This window comes from Schistocerca nitens, chromosome 9 (genome assembly GCF_023898315.1).
Source record: "Schistocerca nitens isolate TAMUIC-IGC-003100 chromosome 9, iqSchNite1.1, whole genome shotgun sequence".
Lineage (NCBI taxonomy): Eukaryota > Metazoa > Arthropoda > Insecta > Orthoptera > Acrididae > Schistocerca > Schistocerca nitens.
The window spans coordinates 484,839,070-484,861,481 of record NC_064622.1 but is presented as its reverse complement, the minus strand read 5'-3'; the positions used below and the strand labels follow the sequence as shown (position 1 = coordinate 484,861,481).

At 43.8% G+C, this 22,412-nt stretch overlaps 1 protein-coding gene across 2 annotated transcripts in view; it reads left to right on the top strand.

The window, feature by feature from the left end:
• Nucleotides 1–1,341: 1,341 nt before the first annotated feature.
• The window catches only part of LOC126203173 (uncharacterized), a 116,279-nt gene continuing 95,208 nt past the window's right edge, over nt 1,342–22,412 (top strand). For both annotated transcript variants that reach the window (XM_049937415.1, XM_049937414.1), the window contains exon 1: nt 1,342–1,372. In XM_049937415.1, coding sequence (XP_049793372.1) covers nt 1,346–1,372 — 27 coding nt within the window. In that variant the 5' untranslated portion in view covers nt 1,342–1,345. The remainder of the gene's footprint in view (nt 1,373–22,412) is intronic.

Below are 22,412 nucleotides of genomic sequence, written 5' to 3'. Positions count from 1 at the left end.
GATCACAAGTACTGTTATAATTAGACATTATTGAACAGACAGATTTGAGATAGGAGTGCTGGCAGCAGGGAGTATGAGGGAGACTCATGGTGAAGGGAGGAGAAGAATAGAGAGACATGATGAAAACATAATTAAGGAAATATAAAGGAAAAGAAGATTGCGTGGCTAATAGAGATAGATGAAGAGGAAGGCATATCAGGAGCAAGATAGGAGACGCTAGCTTTGCTATTTGATAGATGAGGGGATTGCCCTTGTACATTAATTTTGTGGAGAACTTTATGAGGATGATAGTAGGAGATGCTTCAACTTCCTCTTAAAAGCAGCAGGAGATTGAATTTTGCGCAAGGTAAGGGGCAGTTTGTTCCAGAGGCGGACAGCGGCAACTGAGAAGGAGTTTGCAAAAGTTTTTGTTTTGTGAGTGGGCACAGTTAGGATACCAAATAAGAGTGACCTCGTGTTTCGATTATGATGACATGACAGGTTTTTAATCTCTGAAGCAAGGTACTGGGGTGCTTGCGCGACGAGGAGTCGGTGGAGTAGACATAGAGTGTGGTAGTCACGCAATTTGTCCAGCCGCAGCCACCCTAGCTCGGAGTATGAAGCACTAACATGATCGTATCGGCGAATGTTGCAGGTGTAACGCACACAGGCATTCATGGTTAGCTCTAGCCGTCTTTTGTTTTCACTACTCATGCCTTGTTGAATCACATCACAATAGTGGAGGTTCGGTAGAACGAGTGCTTGCACGAGCTGGCGTTTCAAGTCCTGTGGAAATATGTTCCGAAACTTTTTGAGAGCATAGAGACAAGCAGACGTCTTTCGGCACACCGCGACTGTATTCTCCGCCCAGTTGAGATGCTCATCCAAAGTTACACCCAAGTTCTTCACTGTTTTCTGATATGGTATTGGAGTACCGTCGAGCAGAATAGGAGGTAGCCGTTCGCGGAAATCTGAACTTATTAATTTCTGATGGGCTATTAAGATTACTTGCGTCTTTTTTGGCCGCGTAAAGATGAAGAGATTACCTCGAGGTGGGGAGAGATGGCAGGCAGCATAAAATCAGCGAACGACTGATGACTGGGAAACGAAGGAAACAGAAAAGAAACAAGGTGTAATCGTAATGGCGCGTTCTCGTCACGTAGCGCCGCTGCATTGGGAGCCTGGGAGGCGCGTCGCAGGACGGGCGGCCGGCGCGGCCTTCCGCAGGCGCCGGCTTTTCCGTCACATCGCAACCACACACACGCGCACACGCACACACACACACACACACACACACACATGGAGGCAGGAGGATATAATTCGCACCGCGCGACTCCAAGCCACAGTGCGTGGTCTGGGCGGCGACATGACGCGCGCTCTGCGACTCCCGCTGGTAAGTCACGGCTCGTGCCGGAACACTGACCACTGTCATTTGCAGAGCTCAGGCGCACTCGCGTTCTTACGCTAGAGATGGCCAAATACAGCCGATACCGGTATTTTAGTTTCGAATAACCAGTGCTTAACGGTATTTGTTTGGTCTCTGCTGTAACGGGAGTTTTTTTTATTTTCTTACAAACAACCAGGTACAAATCGATACATCAATTTGTCGTAGAAGCGGTCCCGAAATTTTCTATTTTCAGATTTTTTCCATTGCTTTGAAATATTGGGTTATTATACAAAATGGGAAAGAGTGATCAGTGCTGTTTTAATGTTGTTGTTGTTGTGGTCTACAGTCCAGAGACTGGTTTGATGCAGCCCTCCATGCTACTCCTTTCTGTCCAAGCTTCTTCATCTCCAAGTAACTACTGCAAACCTATCCTTCTGAATCTCCTTAGTGTATTCATCTCTTCGTCTCCCTCTACGATTTTTACCCTCCACGCTTCCCTCTAATACTAAATTGGTGCTCCCTTGATGCCTTAGAACATATCCTACCAACCGATCCCCTCTTCTGGTCAAGTTGTGCCACAAATTTCCTCCACGTTAGTTATGTGGTCTACCCATCTAATCTTCAGCATTATTCTTTAGCACCACATTTTGAAAGCTTCTATTCTCTTCTTGTCCAAACTATTTATCGTCCATGTTTCACTTCCATACATGGCTACACTCCTTACAAATACTTTCAGAAACGACTTCCTGACACTTAAATCCATACTCGATGTTAACAAATTTCTCTTCTTCAGAAATGCTTTCTTTGTCATTCACAGTCTACATTTTATATTATCTCTACTTCGACCATCATCAGTTATTTTTCTCCCCAAACAGTAAAACTTATCTACTACTTTAAACGTCTCATTTCCTAATCTAATTCACTTAGCATCATCTGACTTAATTCGACTGCATTCCATTATCCTCGTTTTTCTTTTGTTGATGTTCATCTTATAGCCTCCTTTCAAGACATTGTCCGTTCTGTTGAAGTGCTCTTCGAAGTCCTTTGCTGTCTCTGACAGAATTGCAATGTCATCGGCAAACCTAGTTTTTCGTCTCCATGGATTATAATTCCTATTCCAAATTTTTATTTTGTTTCCTTTACTGCTTGCTATTTTAATAACAACGCCGAAAGTTAGAAATGAACAACAAACACATCATGTAAGAATCGGTACCGCGCCACTGAGATAATAATGTACCTGTTGTCCTTTAGTACCCAAAAGCAGTGATCCTTTCCGTTTCTGGGAGCGGAGTAGGTGTACGCAATGCTTCCCATTTGTAGTCCAGAAATGTTTATCGCTGGTAGGAAGTTCCGTGCCTTCTGATAGATTGTTATCGCCTTCGAATGATATTGTTTCTGACGAAAGGTGTCGATTTAGAAATGAGCACGTTATAGAACAAGAATTTATGAACATATTGGACAATAAACACTGCTCATTGGAGTAATTCAGTACTGAAATTTTAACTATCGTCACGTAATTGTTTCTGGTAAACGACCTATTCTGTCTACGATCTAAATTGCTGATATGAATTTTTTTAAAAAGATCTTTTTTAGTTTTATCGTAAACATTGTATTCAAATTCATGTTAAAAAGTAAATAAATATATTTGACTACGAAACGGGATTTCCATTCGAAATAATTAAAGAAAAAGGAGATTTCAAATTCTACAAAAAAGCTTATAATTTGTCTGCCATTGCTAGGAAATAATAAAACAGAAAGGAATTTAAGTTAACAGTAATTCATTCATTGTCGATAATAAAAATTGAAAATTCTTGAGCAGCTGCCTGTTTCTACATTGTAATCCTTTATGTAGCTTCTAGCAAACGGACAACGTAAGACGAAACATTTCACACAGTACACGTATAAGGAAATCTCAGAAGTCCTACCCAGAAGGAACGCTGATACAACCAGTTTTCCGTATACCGGTGTTTTTCATCTCCAGTTCTTCAATCAAAACAATCGATACCAACCTAATTTCGGTTTGTATTGCTATTATTTTCACTAATAAATGCACGCATCGAACAAATGTTGGAAAGTTGTACGACTTCCTCAGTGTTTTACGTTACACGCTTCGAAGCACATAGAATCAAAATATCCGATAAAGTAGGTAAATAATATAAAATTCAGGACATATACTTTTCGCTGCTTTTCTCGAAAAGTCATCTGCAAACCTTATAAATCGTTTTTCTTGTCTGTTGATTTTGATGTCTTCGGTCTTTTGCTTAAATTTGGATGCAGCCTCTTCACTAAACTCGCTGAACAAGTACGTGCATAGTGCGCAGTTTCGTCTCATTCCCATTTTGATTTCCATTCTCGTCTCTCTCTGTGCATTGGTGTTTGTGCAGAACTCAGGCTGGGACAGTGACACAACTAAAAATGTAATACATGAGCAGACTCGACTTAAAGACCAATTATCTACAACTTACGTTGAAACGGTATAAGCCTCCTTTAAATTTCAAGTGAGTGTTGTTGGCAGTAAATTCCACTACATTTTCCGTGCGCCTTGACCGAGCGAGGTGGCGCAGTGGTTAGCACACTGGACTTGCATTTGGGAGGACGACGGTTCAATCCCGTCTCCGGCCATCCCGATTTAGGTTTTCCGTGATTTCCCTAAATCGTTTCAGGCAAATGCCGGGATGGTTCCTTTGAAAGGGCACGGCCGATTTCCTTCCCCATCCTTCCCTAACCCGAGCTTGCGCTCCGTCTCTAATGACCTCGTTGTCGAGGGGACGTTAAACACTAACCCCCCCCCCCCCCCGTGCGCCTTGAGGCGGTTCACAAGCATTTTTCAGTGACATAAACTAAAGATACCTTTTCTCGACGTGTAACTCTTCTCGCGGTGATTGGTATATTCCTCATCGTCTTAAAGAGCAGCTTTCAGTTAACCTTGTAAAAGACTATCTCTGAATCCACGAACGCAATGAACGTCTTCCAGTTAAGACAGTGTTCTTTATAGAATAGTTCTTACTGCTGCGAGAGCTTCTCTAGTTCCCTTTCTTGATCTGATGTGAAACTGATTCTGAGGAATGCAGTATTCTTTTTAATCTTGTTCTTAATTATTCTGAGCAATAGTTTCGACGTAGGTGAAAGCAAAGACAATGTGCTATAGCTGGAACTTACAGTGATATATCTTTTCTTCGATAACGTGACTAATCTGTCATCGTTATTGTTCGAGCATGAATGGCACAATGAGGGACTAATGGTGTGCTCAGAGTAGCTGTTTCGACGACCAGGCAGTCGTCTTCTTCAGTTATGTAGTTATGTGTCATAGCTGCACGGATTCCAACCGGGCTGTGATCTATTGTCTGTCTTGCGCGGCTAATTACGTGCAGATTTGCAGTCAGGGTGCGTGGGATAGCCACGAGAGTGCTGCCGATGTCATACGAAATCGCGCCTAGTCCAGGTGTAGATCCAGTATGTCCAGCACGCAGTTAGGTTGGGTACAGACCCTCAGTTGACCTACTCCTAATCTACGTGCGGCCACAGCTGGCTTTGAGACAGAACCAACTGTCATCAGAAAACAAAAAAAAAAAAAAACCTTCACACTGTCCTCCAATGATCTCCAGCTTGACACCATTGAAGCCGAAAATGGCGGCTGGTGAGGTCAGTTGAATGCACGCTACAGGGCGTCTGACTCTGAGCTGTCCTTTAAGTAACCGATTTGTACCAGTTCCTTGTGTCACCGTGGTGCCAAGTGCTGCTCAAACTGCTGCTGCAGATGCAGTACGATGCGCTGTAGCCATAAGCCGAACTCATTGGTCTTCCCTGTCGGTAGTGCCACGTGACCGTCCGGAGTCCGGTCTTCTTACGGCCGGTAGTCATATACAAGGTGTGGCTAGAAAAAAACCGGACTAGTACCGGTGAAACAATAAAACGAATGCAATAAGGCTGAAAGTCGCGTGGCCTGTCACGTGACTCTCGCTCCGCCTACTGCTCGAGTTTCATCTGCCTCCTGCACTCAGTCTGCCCGTGGCGTCTGTTTTAAGTAGTTGACGTTTTGCCTGTGCGTCGGAAAATGTTGAGTGTACAGAAAGAACAGCGTGTTAACATCAAATTTTGTTTCAAACTAGGAAAATCTGCAAGTGAAACGTTTGTAATGTTACAACAAGTGTACGGCGATGATTGTTTATCGCGAACACAAGTGTTTGAGTGGTTTAAACGATTTAAAGATGGCCGCGAAGACACCAGTGATGACACTCGCACTGGCAGACCATTGTCAGCAAAAACTGATGCAAACATTGAAAAAATCGGTAAACTTGTTCGACAAGATCGCCGTTTAACAATCAGAGCAGTGTCTGAGTTAACAGGAGTTGACAAGGAAAGTGTTAGGCAGATTCTTCATGAAAGTTTCAACATGAACAAAGTGTGTTCAAAAATGGTTCCAAAGTGTCTCACAATTGAACAGAAGGAACGCCGAAGAATGATTTGTTCTGACATCCTGGAAAACATTGAAAGTGATCCCACCTTCTTACAAAATGTTATTACTTGCGATGAATCGTGGTTTTTTACTTACGATCCCGAAACTAAACGCCAATCGATGCATTGGAAAACTCCTGGTTCTCCACGACAAAAAAAGCACGCATGTCAAAATCGAAATTCAAGGCAATGATGATTGTTTTTTTTGACATCAAAGGGATTGTGCACATTGATTGGGTACCAGAGGGACAAACAGTGAATCAGCATTACTACATTAGCGTCCTGGCTACCCTACGTGAGCGAGTACGGAGAAAACGGAACGATTTGTGGAGAAAAAAGTCACGGATCCTTCACCAAGACAATGCCCCAGCTCACAGTGCGTTGTCAGTGAAGACGTTTTTGGCAAAACACAACATTCCCATCTTAGATCATCCACCCTACTCACCTGATTTGGCCCCCAGTGACTTATTTCTTTTCCCTAAAGTCAAGTCAGCTTTGAAAGGAACTAGATTTGAGACTGTTGAAGCAGTAAAAGAAAAAGCGACGGAAGTAAAGTATGGACTTACCGAAAATGATCTGCAGCATTGCTATGAACATTCGTATGGAGCGGTGTAGAGACCGAGGAGGAGAGTACATTGAAGGAGATAACATGAAATGGTAAATAATTGTAAATAAATGTTTTTTCCAGCATCAGTCCGATTTTTTTCTAGCCGCACCTCGTACAGTGACTACATTCCTACCATGTCTTTCTGCAGTATCACAGAAGGAACAACCAGCCCCTCGTAGCGCTATTACACGACCTCTTTCAATCTCGGCGATGACGAGATTGATTGGCGCTCAACTGCGCGGTCATCAAAGCCCGTACAATGTCACAAACTTTACGCAGTCCAGTTTTAGCCACATTCACGAATGACGATGCTGATGATACGATGGTGACAACACAAACACCCAGTCCTCGAGAAGAGAAAATCCCCGACCCGGCCGGGAATCGAACCCGGGACCCCGTGATTCAGAGTCAGCAACACTAGCCTCCAGACCGCGAGCTGCGGGCTCAAATTAGGTGAAGTGTTGATAATGGCGTCTTTGTCGCCTTAAAGGCATTCTTGACTGACATCAACTCACCACGTTCAAAGGTAACTCAGGCTCACGGCCGCTACAGCGTGTATCTAAATCAAGTCTGACTTGCACCCTTATAGTGGCGCTACTAGAGCCACTCTTACATGAGTGGCTCGAAATTTTTACAGACTTCATCTTTCGGAAATAGGACACTCCCTGTCAACTTCCGTTTATGTCGCACAACTCCCTCTTGATGTTTTCTTTCCTTGGCTAGCTCTGAGCACTATGGGACTTAACATCTGAGGTCATCAGTCACCTAGAACTTAAAACTACTTAAACCTAACTAACCTAAGGACATCACACACAACCATGCCCGAGGCAGGATTCGAACCTGCGACCGAGGCAGCAGCGCGAGCTAGTTTATCGCCTTACCGGTTAACGCATATGCGATCGGTGAAAACGATGAACAGCAGTCAGACGGTATAATTCCATTTAGTACAATTTGTAAGAATATCGAGGACTCGGTATTACACAAATTTACTATATCGGTAGCGAACGACATTTTCCTAAAAGCTTCCCGAAGACATCAATCAGGGTGCGACACTAAAGTTTTCAGTGCCTATGCTTCACTGAAGAACACAAAACAGTTTCACAGATTTTGACGGTGCATACGGAAGTAAGACCACTTCAGGACAGAAAAAGCGACTGGCTAATGACATTTGAAACAACTAATAGAAATGTCGAAAGTTTAAAGCCGGCCTTAGTGGCCATGCGGTTCTAGGCGCTACAGTCTGGAACCGCGCGACCGCTACGGTCGCAGGTTCGAATCCTGCCTCGGGCATGGATGTGTGTGGTGTCCTTAGGTTAGTTAGGTTTAAGTAGTTCTAAGTTCTAGGGGACTGATGACCTCAGAAGTTAAGTCCCACAGTGCTCAGAGCAATTTGAACCATTTTTGATATGGATGAAGGTTTCAGTTTAAACAAAGCTCAATTTATTAACGTCTTGCCAGCTCGGAAACGCTGACAAGGGGAGTACCTGCCCACGAAAGCTCACGTAAATGTGCTCAGAATATAAATCGCTCATCCCGAAAACGACATTATGACGCATTCGCGTGCAAAATTGATCCAGTTGATTAATCCCCTATTCAGTGTCTAACAGAAGATATTAAGTAATGCGAAGAAGGAAAATTTTGATATAATAGGACCAAAACACACAAACTACAATGTCGTGACGTATTGCTATATTTCCCTCTGCTTAAAATAATTAATCCATTTGAACAACAAATTTTTCCACGTATGTATATCACCTACACAAATCTTTTCCCGAAATTTCATTATTCTACATTAATTAATATTTTGGTGTTGTGATTTTTGTCGTCAGTGTGTGTTTACATAACGATCACTATTCTCCAATTATTGCCGGCCGCGGTGGCCGGCGGTTCTGGCGCTGCAGTCCGGAACCGCGGGACTGCTACGGTCACAGGTTCGAATCCTGCCTCGGGCATGGCTGTGTGTGATGTCCTTAGGTTAGTTAGGTTTAAGTAGTTCTAAGTTCTAGGGGACTTATGACCTAAGATGTTGAGTCCCATAGTGCTCAGAGCCATATGAACCATATGAACCAATTATTAAAATTACAATTTGTAGTAGGATTTTCTATTTTTTGACACTTCATTTTCATAGCTAGCAGCAGCTGTTCGTCAAATATTTCAGGTTTCCCTCAAACCACTAAGTTTTTTGTAAGTATCCTAATCACTCTCAAGCAATTTTTTTTTCATACATAGACATCACGCTGGTCAGTTCGATACCCCATTTGTGCAGTTCCCACTGTCCTTTTGGCCATCGAAAATCAGACACAAATCCATTGTGTTTTTTATTTTTATTTAGAAAACGTAATTCAGTATTCATTAACTAACATTTCAGTTTGATAGTAAATGTAGAATGCATGTGAAAGTAAAGCTGACTCCAGCGAGATTCGAGCAAACAACGAAACTACGAAAGCCTCTGTTTAAAGTTCTGAAACTTTTTGTACCTAACAGCTTTCAGGAAGCAACAAAGTCAGTTATTTTCATTTTGAAATGTACGGCGTACTGCTTTAGGAAATTGATGTCCAGTCACTGACCTTAAAAAAGGCTATAAATATGTAGAAAATCGAAGAGGGTCCGACATTTCCTGAGAGCTCTGGCCCACGGCTGCAGGCGGCTATAGCAGCACAACGACTACGCCGAGCCCATCCTTTGTGTACTTACCTCGAGTGCCTCACATAATATGGACGACACAAATATTACTTTAAAGGCCGATGGTGTTGAAACAAGCTGTTCAGCAAAGAGTATTTTGCTGCGTGGCTCTTATATACACATCAAAAAAGTTTTGCATCATCCCGGTCCCCAGAACTCCTGAAGATAGACATTGACTGTGGATATTGTATCACAGACACAGTCCCTTTGACTGTCCAAAGATCGACACGAAAGTTTTCTGGGTACGGTACCGCGTCATAATGCATAAAAAATACTGCTGCTGGAGAAAAAACCAACGTTTCGGCCACGGCTTCAGCGGCCTTCTTCTTCAAAGATGTTGACAACCATGCAGGAGCAGCGCCTATTAGACGGAGGGCTCCGACAGCCGATCAGTTCCAGTCATTCCACCAGGAACGACGCGGCTCGTGTTGTCCGTAGTTCAACCATGCCTAGACGGTCAATACTGCGGTTCGATCGCGTCCGCATTATTACTTTGTACCAGGCTCTCAACAAGGGAAGTGTCCAGACGTCTCGGAGTGAACCAAAGCGATGTTGTTCGGACATGGAGGAGATACAGAGAGACAGGAACTGTCGACGACATGCCTCGCTCAGGCCGCTGAAGAGCTACTACTGCAGTGGATGGCTGCTACCTACGGATTATGGCTCGGAGGAACCATGACAGCAACGCCACCATGTTGAATAATGCTTTTCATGCAGCCAGAGGACGTCGTGCTACGACTCAAACTGTGCACAATAAGCTGCATGATGCGCAACTTCACTCCCGACCTCCATGACGAGGTCCGTCTTTGCAACCACGACACCATGCAGTGCGGTACAGATGGGTCCAACAACATGCCGAATGGACCGCTCAGGACTGGTATCACCTTCTCTTCAGCGATGAGTGTCGCATATGCCTTCAACCAGACAATCGTCGGAGACGTGTTCGGAGGCAACCAGGTCCGTCTGAACGCCTTAGACACACTTTCCAGCGAGTGCATCGCTGTTTGGTAGAATAGCTTTATACGTATAAATGAAAAGTACAAAATTGCCTACGATCTATAGTACTAATTCATTTCGTTAACCGGTTTTCGATTTGGAACGCCAGCAGCGAAAAGTGTGATGATGGCTTTGTAAGTTGAATAGCGATTAATGCATTAAATTAGTTCCATAGAACAGGCACATGAGATGTTTATCGTTTTAAGATTCAATCAGGTAAAAGCGTATCAAATAGAGTATAAAATACTGCATTTACAGTCATTTCTGTGTATACTTCTCACACGTACCTAAATGATCTTTTCTTGCCGGCCGCGGTGGTCTAGCGGTTCTAGGCGCTCAGTCCGGAACCGCGCGACTGCTACGGTCGCAGGTTCGAATCCTGCCTCGGGCATGGATGTGTGTGATGTCCTTAGGTTAGTTAGGTTTAAGTAGTTCTAAGTTCTGGGGGACTGATGACCACAGATGTTAAGTCCCATAGTGCTCAGAGCCATTTTTTTTTTTTTTGATCTTTTCTTGAAAAATGGTTCTGAGCACTATGAGACTTAACTTCTAAAGTCATCAGTTCCCTAGAACTTAGAACTACTTAAACCTAACTATCCTAAGGACATCAGACACATACATGCCCGAGGCAGGATTCGAACCTGCGACCGTAGCGGTCGCGCGGTTCCAGACTGTAGCGCCTAGAACCGCTCGGCCACCCGGCCGGCGATCTTTTCTTCCATGAATTTTGTTCTGGAATATGTAAGATCTGCTACACGTTCCACACATGTCTGGGAGTCAACGTACAAGTTTGGTAATAAGAACTGCGTTTTGAGAAGACACGTTTGTAAAATAGACGAGTGTCCAGTAAAGGACTACCAAATTTTAAAATTAAATACACTGACGGAAAAAAGTTGCAAAAACCAAAAAAATGAAGAGTGATGAAATTTCGGAGATACTTTTGTCTAGGTAACAATTCAGGTCATTAACATTGCAAGACCATAGGTTAATTTAACCGCGAGATAAGCGGTTGCAAGTGTAAAATGCTGGTACATTAATAACCAAGATAACAGCCAGAATGTTGAATGCAAGCATGCAAAAGTACCTGCATTATTTTCTACAAGAGCCGACTCTCAGTTTGTGAGGTGGAGTTCCATGCTCGTTCCAGTCGGTCGGTCAGTAGAGGAACGGTTAACGCTGGTTGTAGATGACGCTAGAGTTATGCCGCGGTGATACCCCATATGTGCTCGATTGGAGCAGATTTGGTGATATTGCATGCCAAGGCAATATGTGGACACTTCGTAGAGCTTGTATGGTTACAACAACTGTATGTGGGCGAGCGTTATTCTGATGGATACCAGATTTTACGTGGAATGTTGTTCATGAATAGTAGCGTAGCAGCTCGAGTCACCAGATCGACGTACAAATTTGCAGTCTGGGTGCGTGGGATAATCACGAGAGCGCTCGTGGTGCCACACGAATTCGCAGCCCAGATCATAACTGCAGGTGTGGGACCAGTGTGTTTAGCATGCGGACTGGTTGGGCACTAGACCTCAACTGGCCTACTTCTGATCAATATGAGGCACCGAGGCAGAACCAGCCTTCGTCGGAAAACACAACAGATCTCTACCTCGTCCTCCAGTGAGCTCTCGCTTCACACCACCGAAATCGCAAATGGCGGTAGTTTGCTGTCAATGGAGCGCACGCTACAGGGCCTCTGGCTCGGACCTTTTGGATTTGTAACAGTTCGTTATGTCATTATGGTGCCAACTGCTGCTCATGTTGCTGCTGCAGACGCAGGACGATGCGTTGGAACCTTAAGCCAAACTCGATGGCCTTCCCCTTCGATAGTGCCACGTGGCCATCTGTCTCTCTGCGGTCGTACATTCTCGTGGCCACCGCTGCCGGAAATCGTGTACAGTGACTACATTCCTGCCAAGGCTTTCTGCTGTATAGCACAAGGAACATCATGCTTCTCGTATCCCAATTACACGACCTCGTTCAAACTCAGTGAAGTGTTGATAACGGCATCTCCGTCGCCTCATCTCCGTTGCCTCACAGACATTCTTGACTAACATCAGCTCACCGCGATCAAGCTCAAAAGTAACTCACGACCTTTAAAGCGTGTATTTCAATCAAATCTGATTTTCATCACAATATTTTCAAAATGTCCAGGGATCGATGGCCTCAGCAGTTTGGTGCCTTAGGAATTCACACATATTTGAACATTCAAAATGTCCACCACGCCTGAATGGAAATGGATTTAGTTTTCACGCAGACCGACAGTCCAAGTGGTGAGACAGTTCCGGAGAGACAGCGATGTGATCCGCGAAAAGTAGTCACAAGGAGGCAGACCAGGTTAGTATAAAGGCCAATCCATGCCTGCCCCACTAAATATGGATTAATCCAACGCAATTATTTTATACCCAAAGTATTCATCAAAAAATCAAAACACTCGTTCAGTGCGAATTGAGCGGGCCCCATCTTACATGAACCACTCAGTGTCTGGTTGATCCTCGACTCCTGCTGGCGACAATTTCTTCCAAAATTGCAACGCAACGTTCCTGGTTATCGATCTTTGCAAGAAAAGGGGGGAGGCCGATTATGCCTCTGCTGCACACCACAATCTGTGCAGTCGTTTCATTTCCCTCCAAGGGGTATGCGGAGCCAGCACCAATTCTTCCATTTATATCTACATAAATATTCTGCGCTTTACGCTTAGGTGCCTCTCAGAGGATTCATTGAACTATCTTCATACTATTTCTCTACCGGTTCTTTCTCAAAAAACGTGCGGGAAAAACGAACACTTAAGTCTTTCCGTGCGAACTCTAATTTCTCTCATTTTATTATGATGATCATTTCCCCTTACGTAGCTGGGCGTCAGCAAAATATTTTCGTATTCGGAGGAGAAAGTTAGTGATTGAAATTTTGTGAAAATATCTCGCCGCAACGGAAAACGCAATTCGCGTATTATATTCGTGACTCTCTTCCTCCTGTTTCGCTATAGCTCAAAACGAGCTGCCCTTCATCGAACGTTTTCGATATCCTCCATCAATCTTATCTCATACGGCTCCCATACCGCGCAGCAGCACTCCATGAGAGGACGGACATGTGTAGTCAATCTCTTTAAAAGATATGTTAGATGAATTGACAGCCTTTAGATTTGTGAGATTCATCGTGCAGCAGAAATTTAGCGGATTTATTTTAGTGCTCATGTGGATAACTTCACACTGATTGTTATTGCGAGTTAGTTTCCACTTTTCACACAATACAGACATCGTGTCTAAATCATTTTGTAATTGGCTTCGACCTTCCGATGACTTCACCAGACGGTAAATAACAGCATCATCTGCAAACAATATAAGAGGACCATATTGTCTCCTAAATCGTTGTTTGGATCAGGAACAGCAGCGGGCCTAAAACACTTCCTTGGGGAACCCGAGGAGTCGCTTTTGTTTTACTCGTTGATCTTCCATCAGTTACTACGAGCTGCAACCTTTCTGATACGAACTCGAGTATCCAGTCCCTCAACTGAGACGATAGTCAACAGTGTCATTATAAGTCGCTTGTGAGGAACGGCCTCAAACATGGAATAAATTTGAGATCTCCTTTTGATAGTACTCATCATTTCGTGTGAATAAAGACCTGTTTGTCTTTTACAATAACGATATTTTGTGAACCCAGCTGATTATGTATCAGTGGATCGCTCTCTTCCACATAATTCACAATGTTTGAACTCAGTATATGTTCCAATACCTACTGCAAATCGACGTCAGTGATATGGATCGGTAACACAGTGGGTTGCTTCTCTTCCCTTTCTTGAGTATTAGTGTGACCCGTGAAACTAACCAGTGTGCAGGTACGGGTCTTTCATTGTCTGAAAGGAAACTAATTGGTATACACTCTGGACCGGAAGACTTGCGTTTACTAACAATTTAAGCTGTTTCTCTACTCCGAGGACATATACTTCGAAATTACTCATGTTGGCAGCTGTTCTAGATTCGAATTCTGGGACACTTACATCACATTCTTTGATGAAACAATTTCGAAAATCCGCGTTTAGTAAGTCCGCTTTAGTGACGCTGACATCGGTAAGATTACTGTTGCTATCATGCAGTGAAAATATGGATTGCGTCCTGCTGCTGGTGTACTTTACATACGGCCACAATCTCTTTCGGTTTTTTGCCAGATTTCGAGACAGAGTTTCGTTGTGGAAACTACTGAAAGATGTCGCATTAACAATCATTCTGAAAATCTGGTTTGCAGCGTCAGTTGTTTGTCTCACAACTAGTACGACTGTGACCTGAATGGAAACATGTATAGGCTATTTCTCAGTATTGCATGCTTGCTGGGAATCTTCAAACTAGCTTCTGTCGCATTTCTTCGGACGTATTTCCTTTGAATGCCGATGAATAATTTCAGAAAGCGCAGCGAAATTTTCAGGAGTAACTTCAGTTGGAATTTATTGTGCGTGAGTGCATATAATATGGCTGTGTTTCAGATGTAAATGCTGTGTGGCCTCGTACCCAAGTAGAAATTAAAAAGGATGTTAACATAAAACGATAAAAAAATATGGGTCTCTGGTTCTACAGTGCGAATTAAGCATTCCGAGAAAGAACATGGGAATGATGTGCAGTAAATATTTTTGGAAAAGAACATATTTCCTGCCTAGGATACATTATTCAGACCCAACTACAGTTTGTAATAAGGGAATTTCAAATTCACTGGTAATTTATGAAACACATACCGCCAAATTAATTGTTCGTATTGCTTAATACGATCATATTTGATATTGTCCCAGTTTTTTGAATACCCCAAACAACTTTTTTGTCTAGAAGCAAAATTAAAAAAAAATGTATCAAACAAAGTATGTTTTTGTTATTAGGACGACATTATCCAGCATGATTACCTTTCTTGTACCGTTATTCGTTACGAAGATATGAAGATATTTATGTCCTTTTTAACCCTAGAACACTAAAAAGGTGGCGAAGGAATGTTACATTTTCGCTAAACCACCGTAAATTTTACTATTCCATATTTTATTCAAAGGAAGCCGTAAGTTATACTTTCTGCACTACTTAAATACAGTTATAAGTCTCTAGTGGTATATTGTTGTGTTGGCAGAAGAGCCAACACCGTGTTACTAGTGGAGGCCGAAATGCACGCGTTTTAGCTCACGGAGGCTGGCGTGAGGAGGGAAGAACTATACTGACGTGAGGTCTGGAACATGACAAGGAATTAGAAATCAGAAAGCGGACGTAATTACTTTGATACTTAACTTTAATCCATTAATGATGAACGTCGCTCTTGACGGTACATGATTCACAATATTATCTGTTCTCAAAACATTCGTAGTAACTGAATATGGCGCCTTGCTAGGTCGTAGCAAATGACGTAGCTGAAGGCTATGCTAAACTGTCGTCTCTGCAAATGAGAGCGTATGTAGTCAGTGAACCATATCTAGCAAAGTCGGCTGTACAACTGGGGCGAGTGCTAGGAAGTCTCTCTAGACCTGCCGTGTGGCGGCGCTCGGTCTGCAATCACTGATAGTGGCGACACGCGGGTCCGACGTATACTAACGGACCGGGGCCGATTTCAAGGCTACCACCTAGCAAGTGTGGTGTCTGGCGGTGACACCACATATATCATATACAAAATGAGTAAAAAAAACCTATACTGAAAATAATTCAAATTCCAAAGATAACAGCTGCTGACAGGTGTGGAAGCTACCGAACAATCAGTTCAATAAGTCATAGTTGTAAAATACTAACACGAATTCCTTACAAAACAATGGAAAAACTGGCAGAAGGAGACCTCAGGGAAGATCAGTTTGATTCCGAAGAAAAGTAGGAGCATGCGAGGCAGTACTGACCCTACGACCTATCTTAGAAGATAAGTTACGGAAAGTAAAAGCTACATTTATAGTATTTGTAGACTCAGAAAAAGCTTTTGACCATATTGACTGGAATACTCTTTGAAATTCTGAAGGTAGCGAGGCTAAATTACAAAGAGCGAACGGCTATCTATAGCTTGTACAGAAACCAGGCGGCAGTTATAAGAATCGAGGAGCACAAAAGGGAAGCAGTGGTTGAGAAGGACATGAGACAGGGTTGTAGCCTATCTCCGATGTTATTCAATCTTTACACGCAGCAAGCAGTAAAAGAAACCAATGAAAAATTTGAAGTAGGAATTAAAGTTCAGGAAGAATAAATAAATACTTTGATGTTTGCCGATGATACTGTAATTCTGTCAGAGACAGCACAGGACTTGGAAGAACAGTTGCACTGAATGGACAGTGCCTTGAAAGGAAGATATAAGATGAACATAATCAAAACCAAAACAATAATAATAGAATGTATTCGAAATCAGTCAGGTGATGTTGAGGGAATTAGATTAGGAAACAAGACGTTTAAATTAGTAGATCAGTGCTGCTCTTTGGGGCAGTAAAATAACAGATAATGGTCGAAATGGAGAGGATACAAAGTGCAGAGCGGGAATTGCAAGAAAAGCATTTCTGGAGAAGAGAAATTTGTTAATATATAGATTTAAGGATCAGGAAGTCTTTTCTGAAAGTATTTGTATGGAGTATAGCCATGTATGGCTGTGAAATATGGACGATAAAGAGTTTGGACAAGAAGAGAATATACGTTTTTGACTTGTAGTGCTACAGAAGGATGCTATAGATGGGTGGATCACGTTCTAACGAGGAGGTACTGAATAGAACTGGGGAGAAGAAAAATTTATGGCACAACCTGACTAGAAGAAGGGATCGGTTGATGAGACACATTCTGAGACATCAAGGGATCACAGATTTAGCGTTGACGGAAATGTTCGAGTAAAAATTGTGGAGGGAGATCAAGAGATGAATACAGTAAGCAGATTCAGAAGGACCTAGGTTGCAGCAGTTGTTCTATGACGAAGAGGCTTGCAGAGAATAGGGCTGAATGGAGAGCTGCCTCATACCAGTCTTTGGACTGAAGACCACAACGACAACAACAGCAACTGACAGTACCAGAATGGGGAGAACTACGAACTGGTACGAACTGCAATCATAAATTTTGGCAGGGTTTAGTAATCTAGGATTAAATAGTGCACTATACTTTTTTCATTTGGTAATCCACTTTCTTCCCAGAACACCTGTTAGAAAACATATCACAGTGTGCCATTCACGTAAACATGATCTTAAAAACGTAACACCAAACTGGTTTTGACTCTCCTGCACTAGGATCCAGTGCAGGTGAGTGGGGTAACGTAGCTCGTTCACTTGCTGGAGTTGACGGTAGGAGAACTGCACACCAGTCAGTCAGGCAGCATTCTTCACTACAAAAGAAAAGTAATGATGATGCAATTTTTGACCAAAGACTGCTTTTACTGTACGTCACATACCGTTTAAAAGTATTACTATACTTTAGTACATAGCTCCTCTTGTAAATAAGAAAACACTATTGCAGTTACTGTTCTACTAACTTACGTTCTCCATAGATGAGTAACATTTCTACGAAGTCTCCTGTGGTGAACATTGAACTCACACAAACCTTCAACTGAAGGCGGTTGCCAGAATGACCGGTGTACATTTCCGTTGGGATTTCATTTGTTTATCGCCAACTCCAGCAAGTGTACAAGAGGGACATTTCATAAATAACACACGGTTTGGTATGACTGTGGATTGTTTGATGCAACAACAATGAAAACTAAGTTATATGTAGGTGGGGAGCTTGAGGAAGAAGCACGTTGTTTTGGTTTTTCGCTGTGTACGTTAACGTAAAATTGGTGACAGGTAAAAATGGAGTCTGAAAGGTCCCGGGTACTGTGACTGTAGAACACCTGAGGTCGTACATCAAGCTCGAAACATGACGCGACAAAAACCCGCCAGAAAGCCACAGTGCGTTAAGTGATGTTTGTGGTGAGTTTACAGGCGACAGTAGCACAGATTCACGTTGAGTTAATCGTTTCCGCGGTGGACGTATGGGCATAGAAAATAATCCAAGACACGGAAGGCCATAAACGTCAACAGAGAAACGTAGTGTGAAACTTGTGGCAGGTGAGTTTGAAGAACATAGCAGTGCAACTTGTGAGGAACTCTACGAAGCCACAGGAATTCCGCAACATAAGCATTCCGTATTCCGACACATGATTTAAGGAAGAGATGGGAACCAAACTATTTGACTGCTGAAGGGAAGTAGAAATGCCTGGACATCGCAACCTTGCTCAAACACGATTTGACCGTCAAGGTCAAGGATTGTTTATATGGAACTGGGGACCTAGAAACGACGGAAAGGCTTCGTTCCCGCCGCAGCCCTCAGTGGTTCACAACCCCACAACAGGCTACAGCAGTCCACTCACCCCACCGCCGCTCCACACCGAACCCAGGGTTATTGTGCGGTTTGGCCCCCAGTGGACAATCCCCTCACCCCCCCCCCCCCCCTTCCCCGCTCCTCGCTCCTTCCTGGGAACGTCTCACATCAGACGAGGAACCGCAATGTTTGCGTGGGTGAGTAATGATGGTGTTCGCGTACGTGGAGAAAGTGTTTGCACAGCAATCGCCGACATAATGTAATTGAGGCGGAATAATGGAAACCAGCCCGCATTCGCCGATGCAGATGGAAAACCGCCTTAGAAACCATCCACAGTCTGACCGGCACACCGGACCTCGACACTAATCCGCTGGACGTATTCGTGCTAGGGACCGGCACGCCTTCCCGCCCGGAAAGCAGTGCGCTAGACCGCACTGCTAACCGGGCCAAGGATTCTTCTGTCGAATTGTCGCTACTGATGAGACTTTGATTAGAAAGTTTGATCTGGAGTTCAAATCACAGTCCAATGAGTGAAGAGCTTTAGATCTCCACGTCCAAAATAATTTCACCGCGTTCAGTCAAAGCTTATGATCAGTAAGGAATCATCATGACAGATTCCCATGTGGAACAAGTGCCACAGCAGTGAAGTATCGTAACTTCATGCAAAAACCTGCGCAAAAAAGATGCACGGAACCCGGCCCCAGTTGCTCGAGCTTGAGCCACTCATTGTCCACGACAATGCTCGCCTGCACATCGGCGGTGTTGTAGCCCAAAAACTGTACGAATACGGATGAAAAGTGTTGCCGCATTCTCACTGGGCCCGGACATAACTCTATCAGACTTCGACTCGTTCCCGAAGATGAAAAAACCTATGCGTGGACGTCGTTATCTTTCTGCGGAAGAGTCTTCCATCGTTACCCGAACCGTATTGAAGGCCTGTAAAGAGTTATTAAATAAATAAACGCGTAAATAAAAGAAAATAGCTTACATTACTAACGAAATGTCCCTCATACATTACCCTTGGTATTTATATTGCGTGCGAGTACAGGAGTGTCAGAGTCTATGCTGTGTTACGTTTTTTATATCGACATTTTTATGTTTTTGAATATGTCTTCCGGGGCAGAAGTAGATTACCGAATAAAAAATATAAGCTACTATTTAAAATAGACGTAGTGCTGATCATATTTTGATAAGAGACAAGACTACAAGAAAGGAAATCACGCTGGTTAATGACCCGACACCCTGGTAGCCGATAACGTTTTTTGGAACATTTTTCACTTATATTGTGTTCAAAAAAGTTATTTGTGGTCGTCAGGCTAAATGGGGAGCCCTGTTTATGGGCAATATATGACGTAAAAGTAACAACCGGGAACACCTCAAGTTGCTGTCGTGCGTAACGGACGCCGCAAAGCCTTCTTGAAGGTCTTCTAAGAACGAGACGCATCACGCTTACGTCTCAAGGGAAAAAAAAATCCTATCAAGGAGGAAATGGCAAGCCGGTCACGACCGAACCTATTCACCTTGGCAGTCCTTCCACGCGGGTGTCGCATCACGTCCGGTATTGTGTCACTGTAGTCGCGTGCTACAGCGGCCACATTCTGAGCAAACCTCTTCAAGCCCACGCAGACGTTTATGTCTTATTACCTCACACAGAATTTAGCAAAGCCACGGTTGCCACCGAAACGCGAGGCAGCCTGTAATTGTTATTGATGTCTTCAGTCCAAAGACTGGTTTGATACAGGTCTCAATGCTAATCGTATATTTCTTTCTTTCTTTGGGCCTTGTCCCGCGCCAACGCGGGGTCGGCCGTGTTATTGCGGATTTGGCAGTGTTAGTTGCAGAGGGTGGCCGGATGCCCTCCTGCCGCCACCCCGAACCCCATTGGACGGAAATAGAGTACCCCAGCTGTCTACGTCTAGTGTAATCCATGAAATAGTGCGAAGGTGTTCAAATGTCTGTGAGTCGTGTAGCTGAAGCGGAACGTGGGGACCAGCCCGGTATTCACCTAGCGGGATGTGGAAAACCGCCTAAAAACCACATCCAGACTGCCCAGCATACCAGCCCTCGTCGTTAATCCGCCGGGAGGATTCGATCCGGGGCCGGCCCGCCTGCCCAAGTCCAGGAACCAGCGCATTAGCACTCTCGGCTACCCTGGGGGTCAACGCTAATCGAATATGTGCAAGACTATTCATCTCTCCAAAACTACTGCAACATACACTGTGGTGGGATAGCGATATGCACATATACAGATGTCGATAGTATCGTGTAGAGAAGGTACACAAGGGCCTCGGGTGATTGATGTGAAAAGGTTTCTGACGTTACTATGTCCTCACGATGGGAATTTACAGACTTTTGAATGCGAAATGGTAGTTGGAGCTAGACGCATGGGGCTTTCCATTTCGGAAATCGTTAGTAACCCAACATTCCGAGATCCATAGTGTGAAGAGTGTGCTGCGAATGACAAAGTTCAGGCATTAACTCTCACCACGGACAACGCAGTGAAAAATAGGTGTCACACAGGCATGTGCATCACCGATGACTGGTTTTGGAATTCCAGCCCGGCTTACAATTCACTGCTTATGGAGCTCCCATCCTGTTGCTTTGGTGCTGACAGATCTTGTGAGTGCGACATTGAGTTCTGCAGTGACTTTTGCAGTTGTTGCCGTCTTATTTTCTGTTAGAATCCTCTTCAATGACCGTCCGTCACGATCACTCGACTCATACTGTCGTCTGCGTTGTAACTTAGCGGGTCACGGTTTTCCGCTTTCCCTGTATGCGGTATAAATCCCTTGAAACACCAAACACTTCGACTACCTTCGTTTTAAAGTACCCACCTTAGGAGCAGCAACAAATTGCCCACATTCGAATCCACTTACCTCTGACATAATGCGCACTCAACTACACAGAACACTGTTCTGCCTACGAGTGAGACTTGTAATGTCCCGAGGACACTGCACAGGGAAGTCTGTGGTCACATACAACGGCGCAACCTGCAGGTTTGGCTGGCAACGACATTCATGTTTAAGCGTGCATTTCTCGCGGTGTTTGTCCAACACCTGTAACTTGAAGCAAATTCCATCACGGTTCCTGTAGAGAAGGACGTGAGGCATCGTAGCCTAAACGTACCCAGTTCGACCATGCGCTTCGTCTCTATCGACTTCTTCATTAACGGGATGTTAAACTCCACTATTTTTGCGATAATGATGGAAGCAGAAGAAAGGAATTAAAATTTGTGCCACGGCCGGGACTCGAACCCAGATCTGTCGCAAATAAAGATGAAACTTAAATATCTCAGGTAAAACTTTAATTATAACATGTTAGATCACATACGGTACGTGACTTCCCATTACGTCCGACTCTGGGGGTGCTATTCCAATGCCGGAGAGCCCTGGCAATAGTGACAATGTAGGGAGAAAATAAGCTGAAGATATGAACTGAAATGTTAGGGTAGTTCGTGCAGCACTGTTGACCATAGTGCTGTGGTGGTGTAATGGTTGGCATTTCTGCCTCGTAAGCACGAAACCCGGGTTCGAGTCGCGGCCGTGGCACAAATCCTAATTCCTTTTTTCTGCTTCCATCATTATCGCAGATAAAGATGAGACTTAAATGTCTCAGGGAAAACTTTAATTATAAGATCTATACTTTCTTCTTCAGTAGCACCACATTTAAAATGCTTCCAGTTTCTTCTTTTGGGGTTTTGCGATAAATTACGTTCCAGTTCGTTGAAGAAAGCTTTCCACGCTTGTCTCAAGTTACATCTGACATGTTACTCGCTTCCGTTGTGTCGTTTGACTCCTAGTTTGAGAGTACTTTCACGTATGCCACTACTGTGTCCCCAGTTTTCACGTTAGGCAAGTCCTTATTTCCTTACCTACTACGCTCCAAAATCCACACCTTCGCTTAGTTTACCCTTAAGTTCAAAAATGGCTCTGAGCACTATGGGACTTAACATCTGAGGTCATCAGTCCCTAGAACTTAGAACTACTTAAACCTAACTAAGGACATCACACACATCCATGCCCGAGGCAGGATT